Here is a 15,314-nt window from a genome sequence, read left to right on the forward strand (position 1 = left end):
AAAATTGAAAATAAATTTTTAACAGCCTTAGAAGTATTTTAATTCATGCCAAATGTGAATCAAATTATGCTCGTTGTGTATTCTAATTTGATATTTATGTTGAGTACATGAGCAGCGTACAAAATAAAAAGACGTTAGAAACAAGTCGAGACAAGCTTTTTTTTCTTCACATTTTTTTATTGTGGCAAATTCCTTACTTTTTAATATTTACCATAACAAAAAACACGAGAAATTAATGCATTATTATCAGCGGCAGTAGAAACATATGTGGGCAAAACTAGATTTACATTTAAATTAAAATATACATCTTTTTCACACCACCGCAGCGACGTTTTTTTCTCATATTTTTTTCAAGAGTCGGCGGTTTCGCTTCTTCTTCGTCGGAAACACTTGTCACATTTCTTGCATTTTTAAATATTTGTATTGTATTGTACCGTAAAAAGAAATGCATGTCGCGGTTTTGCTCACATTTGTAACGAAGCGCATTGTTTAAACATAAATTACCTTACATGTTCAGAATATTTTTGACAAAAAATTTTTAGACGCCATGGTTTAAAAAAATTTAAATTTGATTTTTTTTGTCAAAAATGGTCTGAATAAATTATTTTTTGGTTGTTCAAGTATTTTTTTAAAATTTTTTGATGAATTTTTAAAGAATATTTGAACAATCTATTTGAAATTTTATAACCTGAATGTTGGGATAGGGTACCCTGTGTTACACGATTAATAAAAAAATTCGGTCTACAGCAAAATTCAATTTTAATGCCGGTATCTGAGTCGACAATCTCATACGGAGGAGCACTTATTATGATAATTGTGATTAATTTAAGTAAAACATTCGTGTTAACTAAGTCGTCATCGTCGTCACTTAACGCGCGCGTAACAAATTTCTTTCGTAAAATACATAGAAAGACAAACAAGGAACGGCCAATGACCGTATTATGTTCTTTTACAAAGTTTTTTTTCTCACACTATAAATTTGCTACTTAACCATTGTGCGCCCGTCCATTAATCGTTGACGTTAAAAAAGTTCTGGAAGTGTTTTGTTGAAGTGAACAGATTTTTTTCTGGATTTAAATAAAAAAAAATCGACAGGGACCCTATTTTCCTATCAATTTTTTTCTCTTTTTTTATATAAAAATATTTTTTTTTATAAAAAAAAAAATTAATTGACTGTCGAAAGACGCAATGCAACGAAAAACAGCAATAAATTTATCAGAAAATTGTCAAACGACCAAAATAAATATTTAACTATACGAAACAAATAGGTTGATAGTAAAACTTTTAATACATTATGGTAGATGGTTGTAATAATAAATGCAGCGTGTGGGAGGACAAATCTGTTACACTACAATATTAAGTTGCTACTTTAACATCGCACACTAAACATAACTCACGCACCTTCTACTTCACTAAAAAAAATAAATTAATTCAAAAATTTAAAGGTTTTCTATTGAATTTTCGATAAAATATTTCTTGATGGGTGATAACAACCGTCTGTCATTAATTACTTTCCAAATTTGTACGATTTTTAGTCCCCGTTGGACGAGTTTCTCCCAAATTTTCGACGACATCCAAAACAAGCAGTTTCGAAATTATGTCCAAAAATACGGCAACCTTGCAATGTCTTGCCCAAGCATATCCAGCAGGTGTTTATAGGTATGCAACAATTTTTTTTGCAGAGGCGAAAACTGACTTGAAACGGTTCCTATCTCAACATTTTCGGGTGTTTTTGTTATTTGATGGATTTTTATCGAAATTTCTTTGAATTTAGAGCCCATTGCGAGTACAAAACCGAAAATTGATGATCTTTATCGGTTCAGTGTCCAAAATGAAGAGTCAGGAAAAGCTTTTAAATTGATTTGCCCGGCACAGGCTTATCCAACTCCGATTTTTAAGTAAGTTTAAGAACTTATGCTTTGAAGTTTCACAGGTTGCCCTCTCCCAATTGTGTTTTTAGTTCATATTTCTTGAGAAATTCGTCATTTTCTTTAAAATTTATTCGTCTTTAGAACCAATTGCGAGCACAAAACCCAAAATAGACGACATGTTTTTATTCAATGTCCAAAAAGAGAAGGGAGGACAAGCTCTGAGGATGATTTGTCCCGCTCAGGCTTACCCTCAACCGGTTTTCAAGTAAGTTTCGGCGACACAGGGGACCTTTTTCCATTATTCTGGGTCAATTCTGGTCAAATGTTTACCTTACTGAGATATTTTTTGTTCGTCATGTAGAACCAATCGCAAGTACAAAGCCAAAAATTGACGAGTCTGATAAATTTAACCACCAAACGTCGCATTCCGGTACAAGTATACGATTAAATTGTTTAGGTCAAGCATATCCAAGACCAATTTATAAGTGAGTTTTTATGAAATTTAATATTTTGCTTTGAGAAATTTGAGATTTTTGATGTAAACAAGTGCTTGGGTGTCCCTATCTCAACAAAAATTCATGCAAAGAGATTATTTATGCTAAAATTTTTGTTTATTAGAACCCATTTCACCGGTTAGTCCAAAGGTGAATAAGGGAGATGATCTGAATAACGTTAAAGGGGAGTCAAATGAAGTGATTTGTTTACTTTGTCCCGCCATGAGTTGGCCTACTCCGGTTTATAAGTGAGTATTTGGTATGAAATTAAGCCCTATCGTGACATTCCGGTTCTAAAATACAAGAAAATTTTTTAAAAATCGTAAAAAATTAAAATTAAATATTTTTTTTAATAAATAAAGAACCAATCTCACCTGTGAGTCCAAAAATAAATAAAGGAGACGACTATAACATAATAAAAGTCAAACAAAATGACTTAATAACGCTTCTTTGTCAGGCAATGAGCTGGCCAACTCCCGTTTTTAAGTGAGTTTCGTTCAATTTTCATGACTTTTCGTACTCTATCCTTCATCATTCAGGGGTTAAAAGTAATTTTTCGGTTTAAAATTAATTTTTTTCCTCGTTCTCCTTTGTCAAATAATAGAACCAATTTCTCCTGTAAGTCCAAAACTGAATAAAGGAGATCATTTTAGTGATTTGCGCGGATATTTGAATGACACGATAAACGTTTTGTGTCCCGCAATGGGTTGGCCAACGCCGATCTTTAAGTAAGTTTGAGATTTTTTCTCGTGTGATGACAGGGTATCGTATTTTCCTTCATTCAGGGCCTTGTTTTGAAGTTCATTTTATGAATTTCGTGCAATTTTCTCAATTTTTAGAACCAATTGCAAGCACAAAACCAAAAGTTGATCAAATAAATAAATTAACTGAGGAAGTCGCGACTCGTGGACAAACTTTTCGGTTAAATTGTCTTGGTCAAGCGTATCCTACGCCCGTTTACAAGTAAGAAAATATTCATTAAAAGAACATTTTTAGAGCATTTTACCACCAAAAATGCTAAAAAAATTATTTTTTGCTGTTTTTTCTATTAAAATATTTTCTTTTTAAAGAAAACAAATTAAATTGTTAAATTTTTGATTGTAACATTGGTACAATATTCCATCATTCAGAAATTTTTTCTCTTAAATTCCTAAAAACTCATAAAAACTTCGACTTTTAGAGCCAATTGCCAGTACAAAGCCCAAAGTCGATCAAAACAACAAATTTAATGGAGAAGTAGCAAATGTTGGTGAACCTTTTCGACTGAATTGCATCGGTCAAGCTTATCCAAAGCCCATTTATAAGTGAGTTCATCTACTTTTAAGTGATCTAAACACACAGGAACCCTTATCTCAGTCGTTCAAGTCATAATTTCGGTTCAAATTTTTACAAAAAATCTTATTTTTAGAACCAATTGCGAGCACAAAACCCAAAGTTGATGAAATAAATCGACTAAACATTCAAACGGTCTCCTCGGGAGAAACTTTTCGCTTGAATTGTCTCGGACAAGCGTATCCTAAACCAGTTTATAAGTAAGTCTCTGTTCAAAATTTGTTCAAAAAATCACACAGGAGACCTTATCTCAACTATTTTCATTGAAAAATTGGGTTTCTGACGGTATTTTATTATTTTTTTTAAGAACCCATTTTTAAAGTCGCTCCAAAACTGAATGAGGGTGACGACTCGAAAAATATCAAAGTTCATCTCGGTAAAAGTGTTCGAATTCTTTGTCCAACACAGGCTTGGGAAGTTCCCGTTTATAAGTGAGTTCAAAAAAATTACTTTATCCCAACAATCGGAAATCTGAAAAAGAGAAAAAAAATATTAATTATTTAAAAATTTTACGTTTAAAGAGCCTGTTACGAGTGTCAGTCCAAAATTGACCTCCGCCGAGGCAATTACGTTTCTCAAAGTTGAGCTTAACTCCACAATTGCCATTGTTGCTCCCGTCAGTGGGTTTCCTGTCCCTGTCTATAAGTGAGTTTTCCTTAATTTTCATTATCAAAACGGGTTTTCGTCCTATCCCAACATTAAAATTTTCGATTTTCCTTGAATTTCTATAAGAAAATTTAAAAAATAATTTCAAAATAGAACCAATTGGATCTGTCGCGCCTCGTTTCACGAGTGGTCAAACCATTCAAGTGTTCGAAATCAAAGGAGGAGCCACTTTTAGTCTCACTTGCGGCGCTCAATCCTTTCCCGTACCTGTTTACAAGTGAGTTCAAATTACCAAATTGCCTAAAAATACGGGTGACCCAAATAAATTCGTAACATTCAGGTTCATTTTTCATCAAATTCGGTCTCTAACACACAAAAAATGTTCATTACAGAGCCGGTTCAATTCAAAGCACCCACATTTACCTCCGATTCTTCGATTTACTCGTTTCGCAAACACATGAACTCGAGTTTTGCGTTATTGTGCCAAGCTCAAGCATGGCCCGTGGGGGTGTTTAAGTGAGTATTTGGTCAAAATTAATGGCGTTGCGTGCACTATCCCAAACATTCAGTTAATTAAAGTCGAATGAGAGACAATTTTTGATGGAAAATTTTAATTTTTTTAGAACCCGTTCAATTTAAAGCACCAACTTTCTCGTCTGACTCGTCAAGTTATACTTTTAAAAAGCATCAAAATTCGAGTTTTGCTTTGCTGTGTCAGGCTCAGGCTTGGCCAGTTGGAGTTTTTAAGTAAGTTTTTGCGGAAAATTTATCGTGTAATGAATCAAGGGTGCCTCAGGTTATAAAATTTTTGTCAGAGCTGCAAAAATTTTTAAGACAAAAATAATTGATTAAGCTTAAGACAAGTTTAAATGAAAATTTTTAAGTGATAATAAAGTCGAAATAAATTATTTAAATTAAAAATATTTTTTTTCTAGAATTTGGTCGAAAATAATTTATTATCAAACTTAAGCTTAAATAGATTATATTTAAGTCAAAATAATATCAAAATAAAAAATTTAATAAATTTATAAAATAAATATTTTTTAAAAATTTCAAAATTGAAAAAAAAAAAAATTAATAAAATTTTTTTTTTAAAAATAAAAAAAAATTTTTTTCAAAATGTGATCGAAAAAACAAAAAATAATTTAATTTTGACTTTTTCTTGAACTGAAGCTTGAGTCAAAATAATTAAATTTAATTCCATTTAATTTAATTTATTTTTGATTTTTTTACTCAAGTAAAATTTTTGCAGTTCTGATTTAAATTTTAAATAAAAAATTGCATTTTTTGATAAATTTTTAAAATTTTAAGAACCAATTGGATCTGTGGCCCCTCGATTCAGTAACGGCAAGACCGTTGAATATTTCGACGTCAAACCTGGCGCTACCCTAAGTATTACTTGTGGCGCCCAAGCGTTTCCTGTGCCGGTCTATAAGTGAGTTGATGTCCCTTTTTCGATGTTAAGTGACAAAATCGCGTCAAAAAATCAACAAAATCTGATATAAAAAATGATCGATAATAATTTCTGTTTATTATCTGTTCTTTTAGCACTTGTTCCTTCCGCCATGGACTGGTAAAAATGTAAGAAGCAAACATTGATGTCCATGAAGCAAAAAATAAATGGAAGGTAAATGAGTTGAAATCAGCTTCTTTTAACGTCATCCTTGTGTTCTGTTTGACTCATTTCTCAAATATTTCATCACGTGCTTTATTTATATCTAAATTCGATCCATAAAGTGGATTAACAAGTCAATTGGTGCTGTTTTATTATAAAATATTCATTTGACATGCATCATCATTCAATTATAAAATGTTTTGCTTCAATTTTATATGTGTATGCACAGCTTATTTTTCCATTACTTCTCTCTATTTTAATAAAGTTGTTATTAAAAATATAGATGTCACACAGTTATGCTTGAGTTCAGTAAAATAAAGAAACCAAATTGAAGTCAATTTAATTTTAAAATTGGATCTGACACAATTAATCGATCATTTTTCTATCAGTTTTTGTTAAATATTTTTTTTACACAACACAAAGCTTTGTAGAAATAAATTCCGTGTTCAGGTTATAAGATTTTTCAAACAATAAAAAATTATTTATGAAAAAATTAAAAAAAAAAATCAATTTTAGAGCCCATAAATACCGTTGCTCCACGAATTATCTCGGGAAATGACATAAAAGTTGTTAGTTGCAAGTCAAACACGACTTTTACTTTGATGTGCAATGCCCAAAGTTTTCCCGTAGCAGTTTTTAAGTGAGTTAAAGCCCAATATTTCAACATTCAGGTCATAAAATTAGGCAAATTCGGTCAAAAAATTTCATAAAAACGTAAATTTTCAGAACCTATTGGCTCTCGTCCTCCCACATTTTCATCTGATTCGAAAAGTATCACGTTTCAAAGATCCACAAATAGTAGCTTTGCGTTATTGTGTCAAGCTCAAGCTTGGCCTGTGGGTGTTTTCAAGTAAGTTAACGAATAAATCAACGTTCAGGTTATAAAATTTCGGAAAAATTTTATGGAAATCAAAATAAAATCCGAAATTTATTAATTTTTAGAGCCCATTGGTTCACGTCCCCCAACATTTTCGCACGATAACAAGTACATCGGTATCGAACGAAGTACCGACAGTAGTTTTGCGTTGCTTTGTCAAGCGCAGTCTTGGCCTGTAGGAGTTTTTAAGTAAGTTTTTTGTGTAATTTCGGGTCGAATTTCCCAATGTTCAGGTTAAAATTTTTAATTGAAACGTCATTAAAACGATTTTTTTGTAAAATTTTAGAACCAGTTGGTTCTCGACCTCCAACATTTTCCACTGATTCGGATTATATCGGCATCCGAAGGTCGACTAACAGTAGTTTTGCGTTACTTTGCCAAGCTCAGGCATGGCCAGTGGGAGTTTTTAAGTAAGTGAACGCGTTATCTCTCATTCAGGTTATAAAAATTTCAGAATTTTTCATAAAAAAAAAATTTTGACGTAAAATTATAATTTTTTTAGAACCAATTGGTTCAAGACCCCCAACATTTTCGATCGAAGCCAAAAGTAGCACTTTTCAAAAAGCAACAAACACAAGTTTTGCTCTGCTGTGTCAAGCTCAAGCTTGGCCTGTGGGAGTTTTTAAGTAAGTTTTCTTAAGAAAAATTCCCTTTTAAACATTCAGGTTATAAAAATAAAATTTTTGTTAATCGAAAATTGAGAAATTTTGACAATTTCTCAAAAGAATTTTCTCTAAAGACAAAGAAATTTCTTTAAAATTTTGCAAAAAATGAAATTTTCAGAACCCATTGGCTCTCGTCCTCCCACTTTTTCAACCGATTCCAAGACAAGTTCATTTTTCAAAGAAGAACATGCAAGTTTTTCACTTTTATGTCAGGCTCAAGCATGGCCTGTCGGGGTATTTAAGTGAGTATCAGTCCCAAAAAGACATTCAGGTTAAAAAATTTCCAAAATAAAAGATCGAGAGATAAAAATCTCTAAAATCACAAAACATTTTCAGAACCTGTTGGTTTTCGCGCCCCTGCTTTTTCGAGTCATTCTAAAAGTAGCACGTTTGATGAACTCGAAGGCACGACATTTTCGTTACTTTGTCAAGCACAGGCTTGGCCCGTGGGGGTTTTTAAGTAAGTAAAAGCTGAAAATTCAACATTCAGGTTATAAAATGTTCATTAAAAAGATTTTTCAATCTAAATCGAGTTCAAATAATTTTTAGAACCGATCGGCTCCCGACCTCCAACATTCTCTAGCGAATCAAAAAGTAGCACTTTTATAAAAGAAATTCATTCAAGCTTTGCTTTATTGTGTCAAGCTCAAGCTTGGCCCGTAGGAGTGTTTAAGTGAGTAAAAAATTTTTCATTTATCCCAAAAATTCCAACATTCAGGTCATAAAATACAAGAAAACTTGAGTAAATAAAGTTCATTAAAATTAAAAATTTTTAGAACCAATTGGCTCGAGACCTCCAACATTTTCAAGCGAGTCAAAAATTAGTCTTTTTATCAAGCAAGAACATTCGAGTTTTGCTTTGCTCTGTCAAGCGCAGGCATGGCCTGTTGGAGTTTTTAAGTGAGTAATTTTTTAAAAATGTCTCTCGGATCTCAACATTCAGGTTATATCGTCGAAAATTCGTCAAAATTTTATTTAAAAAATATCAACCAAAACACTTTCAGAACCTATTGGCTTTCGGGCTCCCGCATTTTCGTCTCATTCCAAAAGTATCACTTTCGAAGAGTCCGCGGGAACAACTTTTTCGTTACTGTGTCAAGCTCAAGCTTGGCCAGTGGGTGTCTTTAAGTAAGTGAAAAGCTCATCCAACATTCAGGTTATCGTTCAAGAAAAAATTTGAAATTTGTGAATTAACGAAAATTGTTAATTTTCATCTAGAACCCATCGGTTTTCGAGCACCTGCTTTTTCCACACATTTAAAAAGTACAGCTTTCGAAGCTTATGCCACTTCGTCAATTTCGCTTTTGTGTCAGGCTCAGGCTTGGCCCGTAGGGGTTTTTAAGTGAGTTTTGTTAAATTCGACATTCAGGTTATAAAATTTTAAAATTTTCCTCTAAGAAAAAAATTTATTGAAATTTTAAAAAAATAATTTTTAGAGCCTATCGGTTCTCGTCCTCCAACATTTTCAACGCAATCGATCAGTACGACTTTTAAACAAGCAACCAATACTAGCTTTGCACTTCTTTGTCAAGCTCAAGCTTGGCCTGTAGGGGTCTTTAAGTAAGTAATTCGCGAAATTTTGAAAAAAATTTCGTGTCACAGAAAAATTCCAACATTCAGGTTATTCAAAAAATTATGAAAATTCGACTAAATAAAAGCTTTTAATGAAATTTTCAGAACCAATCGGTTCAAGACCTCCCACGTTTTCAACCGACTCAAAGGGTAGCATTTTTGTGCGTGCCACAAACTCAAGTTTTGCTCTCTTGTGTCAAGCTCAGGCTTGGCCTGTAGGAGTTTTTAAGTAAGTAACTCGCGAAAAATCGATAAAAGAACATTCAGGTTATAAAAATTCAAGCTTAAAATAAAATTTTAAAAGAAATTCGTCTCAAAAATAAATATTTTGAAAATTTTTAGAACCAATTGGCTCACGACCTCCAACTTTTTCGACTGAATCCAAAGGTAGCATCTTCGTCAAAGCTACTAATTCAAGTTTTGCATTGCTGTGCCAAGCTCAAGCATGGCCAGTTGGTGTCTTTAAGTGAGTAAAATTGAGAAAAATATCCCAACATTCAGGTTTTTAAAATTCAATTGTGAAAATTTTATGATTTCCTTGTAACAAAAATGAAAAATCGTAAATTTTCAGAACCGATTCAATTTAAAGCTCCCGCTTTTATGACCGATTTAACAAGTTACGCCTTTAAAAAACCTTCGAACAGTAGTTTTGCATTGTTATGTCAGGCTCAGATGTGGCCTCTGGGTATCTTTAGGTAATGTTTCGTGTAATTTTCCGTTCTCAACATTCAGGTTATGTCACTAAAATAAAGAAAATTTAATTAATTAAAACGAAAATTAAAATTTTAGAGCCAATCCAATTCAAGCCACCCGTTTTTTCGTCCGAATTAAAGAGCGGCACGTTCCAAAAGTATTCAAATACAAGTTTTGCGTTACTGTGCCAAGCTCAAATGTGGCCTCTTGGAGTTTTTAAGTAAGTTTCCAGTTCAAATCCTATCGAAAAATGACATTCAGGTTATAAAAATCCTCTAAAATTGCAATAAAACTTACAAAAATGAACGTTTTTTTAGAACCAATTGGCTTTGTGAAGCCCCGTTTGTCAGTCGGAGACAAAATACGATTCTTAGAAACTGCTTTGAATTCAACATTTACACTTCTTTGTCCCATGCAAAGTTATCCTACAGCACTTTATAGGTAATAAAAAGTTCGTCGTCTTCGAAAAAAAGTCTTTTGTTGAAATAAAAAGGACTTGCGCGAAAAAAAAAACAAAACCTGTCTCAACATTCAGGTCAAAAAAATCCGTTTTGAAATTTTTCTTAAAAAAAAAACGTTTTGCGATAAAAATGTTTCAGAGCCCATTGGAAGCGTTGCTCCAAAAGTTGACGATCGAGATAAATTTATACATCACACGGCGAAATCGAGCACGTCAACCGCGTTGTTTTGTCTTGGACAATCTTATCCAACTCCGGTGTTCAAGTCAGTTTTTCATCGCTTTTCAGTTCAAACATCGCGATTCTTCAGAAAAGCTTCGCTTTTTTTATTTTTTTTAAATGTATGCGTTACGATCCAACTTAAAATTATTTTCAATGATAAAATTTTTTTAAAGATTTTTGATAAATTTACAAATTTTTTTATGCGAAAAAGTTCATTGAAAATAATTTTCCGGATAAAACGCATACAGATTTGACATAAAAAATTAATCTCGATTTTTTTTTCCTCCCCAGATGGTACAAATACATCGAAGGTACTACCCGCAAATCCGCCGTTGTCTTGGATGATCGCGTCAAACAAGTGTCTGGAACACTTATTATCAAAGATGCCGTTGTCGAGGATTCCGGAAAATATTTGTGCGTCGTAAATAACTCCGTTGGCGGTGAAAGTGTCGAAACCGTATTGACTGTAACTGCCCCGCTCTCCGCAAAGGTCGATCCCCAAACGCAGGTCGTTGATTTTGGGCGTCCCGCAGTTTTCACGTGTCACTTTTCCGGAAATCCCATCAAGACTGTTAGCTGGACCAAGGATGGCAAGTCGATTAAACACTCAGATCCGGTTTTGAGAATCGAATCTGTCAAGAAGGAGAACAAGGGAATGTACCAATGCTTTGTCCGCAACGATCAAGAAAGTGCTCAAGCTAGTGCTGAATTGAAATTGGGAGGTCGTTTTGATCCGCCAGTCATTCAGGAAGCGTTTAATGAGGAAACTCTCCATCCTGGACCATCTGTTTTCTTGCGGTGTATCGCTCACGGAAATCCCACACCTGAAATTTCATGGGAACTTGATGGCAAGAAAATCGCAAATAATGAACGGTATCAAGTAGGACAATATGTGACGGTAAATGGAGCAGTTGTGTCATATTTGAATATTACATCGGTGCATACTAATGACGGAGGATTGTATAAATGTACAGCTTCAAGCAAGGTAAGGACATTTTTTTTACTGAAATCGCTTCAAATTCAAATTAATTTTTTGTAAAAATAAGTAAATTTGCGCAAATTATTTTTACTTTTTTGAAATATAATTTTTTTTAATTTTTTAAATATTAAGTTCGATACAAAAATGAATATTTTAGAAAAATCAAAGTAGAAACATTAAAAAAAATTTTGAAAATTTTTGAGAGATTTATCAAAAGTGTAAAATTAATTTCACAACTTTTTAATAAAAAAAAATTAAAGTAAATTTGCGCAAATTATTTTTACCTTTTTGAAATATAATTTTTTTTTTAATTTTTTAAATATTAAGTTCGGTAGAAAAATGAATATTTTAGAAAAATCAAAATAGAAACATTAAAAAAAAAATTCTTGAAAAACTATGAAAAAGACCAATTTTTACCGCATTTCGAAGAAAAAATGCGGTATTAAACTCGACTTGACAAAAGTCATTTTTGACAAATCTTGCTCCAAATGGATAAAAATTTGTCAGAGGTCTCTAATTTATCATTTTTAATCATTTTATAACTCAAAACTGTGTCAAAAAATGAAACTGCAAAAAAAAAATTTTTTCTTTGACATAGTTTTGTTTTGAAAACTAAATCAAGAGCAAAACCAAATCAAAAACTGTGTCAAAAACTGTGTCAAAGCCATTTTTGACAAATCTTGCTCCAAATGTATAAAAATTTGTCAGAGGGCTCTAATTTATCATTTTTAATCATTTTATAACTCAAAACTGCAAAAAATTGAAACTGAAAAAATTTTTTTTCTTTGACATAGTTTTGTTTTGAAAACTAAATCAAGAGCAAAACCAAATCATAAATCAAAAACTGTGTCAAAGCCATTTTTGACAAATCTTGCTCCAAATGGATAAAAATTTGTCAGAGGGCTCTAATTTATCATTTTTAATCATTTTATAACTCAAAACTGCCAAAAAATTGAAACTGAAAAAATTTTTTTTTCTTTGACATAGTTTTGTTTTGAAAACTAAATCAAGAGCAAAACCAAATCAAAAACTGTGTCAAAGCCATTTTTGACAAATCTTGCTCCAAATGGATAAAAATTTGTCAGAGGGCTCTAATTTATCATTTTTAATCATTTTATAACTCAAAACTGCAAAAAAATTGAAACTGAAAAAAAATTTTTTCTTTGACATAGTTTTGTTTTGAAAACTAAATCAAGAGCAAAACCAAATCAAAAACTGTGTCAAAGCCATTTTTGACAAATCTTGCTCCAAATGGATAAAAATTTGTCAGAGGGCTCTAATTTATCATTTTTAATCATTTTATAACTCAAAACTGCCAAAAAATTGAAACTGAAAAAAATTTTTTTTCTTTGACATAGTTTTGTTTTAAAAACTAAATCAAGAGCAAAAAAACTGTGTCAAAAACTGTGTCAAAGCCATTTTTGACAAATCTTGCTCCAAATGGATAAAAATTTGTCAGAGGGCTCTAATTTATCATTTTTAATCATTTTATAACTCAAAACTGGCAAAAAATTGAAACTGAAAAAAATTTTTTTTCTTTGACATAGTTTTGTTTTGAAAACTAAATCAAGAGCAAAACCAAATCAAAAACTGTGTCAAAGCCATTTTTGACAAATCTTGCTCCAAATGGATAAAAATTTATCAGAGGGCTCTAATTTATCATTTTTAATCATTTTACAACTCAAAACTGTTTTGAAAGTGTATGAAATTGCGAAAGGGTCATAAGGAGTACGAAAATGTGAATTGAGGAAAACAAAATTGTAAAATGAATAGTACAAAAAAACATAGATATATAACATCGAAATGCGGTATAGTATGTCGTTTTTTAGACGACTACTTTCTCTATTTTTTAACTTATTCAATGGAACAAGGAGCGATTTTTTTTTAAATTTTAACGACGTAATATTTCGAATATTTTTCTAAAAAAGAAATCAAATCTTACAGGTCGGCACAGTTTCCCACGAAGCAAAATTAAACATCTACGGCTTACCATTCATCCGTTCAATGGAAAAGAAACCAATCGTCGCTGGAGAAACTTTAGTCGTTACCTGTCCCGTTGCTGGTTACCCCATCGACTCGATCGTCTGGGAACGTGATAATCGTCCATTGCCCATCAACAGAAAGCAAAAAGTCTTCCCCAACGGAACATTGATCATCGAAAACGTCGAACGTAACTCCGATCAAGCAACATATACTTGCGTGGCGAAAAATAGCGAAGGTTACAGCGCACGCGGAACACTCGAAATCCAAGTCATGGGTAAGTTAGAGGTTTAAATTAATTAAAAAAATAACTTTTTGAGAAGAAGCATCATGAAAAAAAATTAATGCGAACATTTTTAATATAAAAAAGATAAAAATTGATGCTTCTCTCAAAAAGACAAACCCATATTGATCTCTTTTAAAATAAAACGACGCGTAATAAACATGTCGACAACGTTATCTCGCAATAAACATAAATCTTAAGTGGTAAGTAATTCGAACACGATAAGGTCAGAATTGTCAAAGTACCATCGTCTAATCATGTAAACGTCCTACGCTAATGCGCAACAAAACAACACGCATAAAAAAATCGATTAATCTGACCATAAAAAGCGACGTTTTTGGAGTTATACTGGTACTTATCACTTCTATCATATTCAGTTAAGCCACACATTGTTGACTTCTCATTTGGCGCGGATGAAGTAAATATTTATGATATGGTTTCTGCCATGTGTACCGTTAACAAGGGAGACCTTCCACTCGATATTTACTGGATAAAGACCGAATTTGATCACAAACACGGATATAAGTTGCAAACAAACGATGGAATTGTGATCAGTAGAAATAGTCCACGAATCAGTATGCTCAGTATTGAGTCTGTGAGAGACAGACATCGTGGAAATTACACATGTGTCGCAGAAAACAGTGCTGGAGTAACAAAATTTTCAACAGAATTGAGAGTCAATGGTTAGAAGCGTCAACAATTCGTCGTTTATTTTAGTTTTTTTTTCAGTTGCAAAAAAGTACTTCGATCGCTTTGTTACGATGATTTTTCTCTATATCTTTCTTTTTTTTTATCTCTTCTCCTAAAAAAAAATTAAGTTCCTCCGCATATACAAGAATTCTCGTTCGGTGAAGAAATTCTCAATGAAATGGACTCGACAGCCATTAATTGTATCGCGAAAGGGGATCTTCCTCTGACTATCGAATGGCTTCACAATGGCAACTTAATTCCCAAACATTCGAGCACGAGTGGCATTAATATTTTGAACATGTCAGCGAGATTAAGTACGCTCAATTTTGATTTTGTCCGAGGGGAGCACAGGGGAAATTATACTTGTCGCGTCAGTAATCTCGCTGGAGAAGCAGAAAGTTCCGCAGAATTAAAAATTAATGGTTAATTCCAAATTTTTAGCGTTCAAGACCAATTTTTATTAAATTTTAATTTTTTCCCGTGAAAAATTTCGCTGCTCGTTTAAAAAAAATAAATTTTCTTCTAGTATTGCCTCAAATTATGCATTTTGAGTTTGAAAATCCCGTCGATGCAAATAATATCGCCATGGTTAATTGCGCTATCATGAAAGGCGATCCCCCATTCGAAATTTCATGGAAAAAAGACGGAAGAAAAATTGATTCAAATGACGGAATTATCATACTACGTAGCGGACAAAGATTAAGCATTCTTAATATTGAGTCGGCTCAAGCGCGTCATGCAGGAAATTACACTTGTTCCGTCAAATCTCAAGCTGGAATTATTGAATATAGCGCTGAATTACATGTTTCGGGTACTTTAAAAGTCATTAAATGTTGTTAATTCGTAGTTTTTTCTTATTATTTTTAATTTAAAGCCCCAAAAAATCAAAAGCTGCCCGTTTAAAATTTATTTTCGGTAATTTTTTGCGTGTTTTGATTTTTAGTTTTACCTCAAATATTGCATTTCGAGTTCGAAAA

At 32.4% G+C, this 15,314-nt stretch overlaps 1 protein-coding gene across 1 annotated transcript in view; it reads left to right on the plus strand.

Moving 5' to 3' along the window:
- LOC134827704 (cell adhesion molecule Dscam1) overlaps window positions 1-15,314 on the plus strand; it is a 52,392-nt gene that overhangs the window by 14,362 nt on the left and 22,716 nt on the right. The window contains exons 6-8 of the mRNA XM_063840469.1: window positions 9,138-9,261; window positions 10,697-11,390; window positions 13,329-13,641. Of these exons, the coding sequence (XP_063696539.1) occupies window positions 9,138-9,261; window positions 10,697-11,390; window positions 13,329-13,641 (1,131 nt within the window). The remainder of the gene's footprint in view (window positions 1-9,137; window positions 9,262-10,696; window positions 11,391-13,328; window positions 13,642-15,314) is intronic.

This window comes from Culicoides brevitarsis, chromosome 1 (assembly GCF_036172545.1).
Source record: "Culicoides brevitarsis isolate CSIRO-B50_1 chromosome 1, AGI_CSIRO_Cbre_v1, whole genome shotgun sequence".
In the NCBI taxonomy this organism is placed as follows: domain Eukaryota; kingdom Metazoa; phylum Arthropoda; class Insecta; order Diptera; family Ceratopogonidae; genus Culicoides; species Culicoides brevitarsis.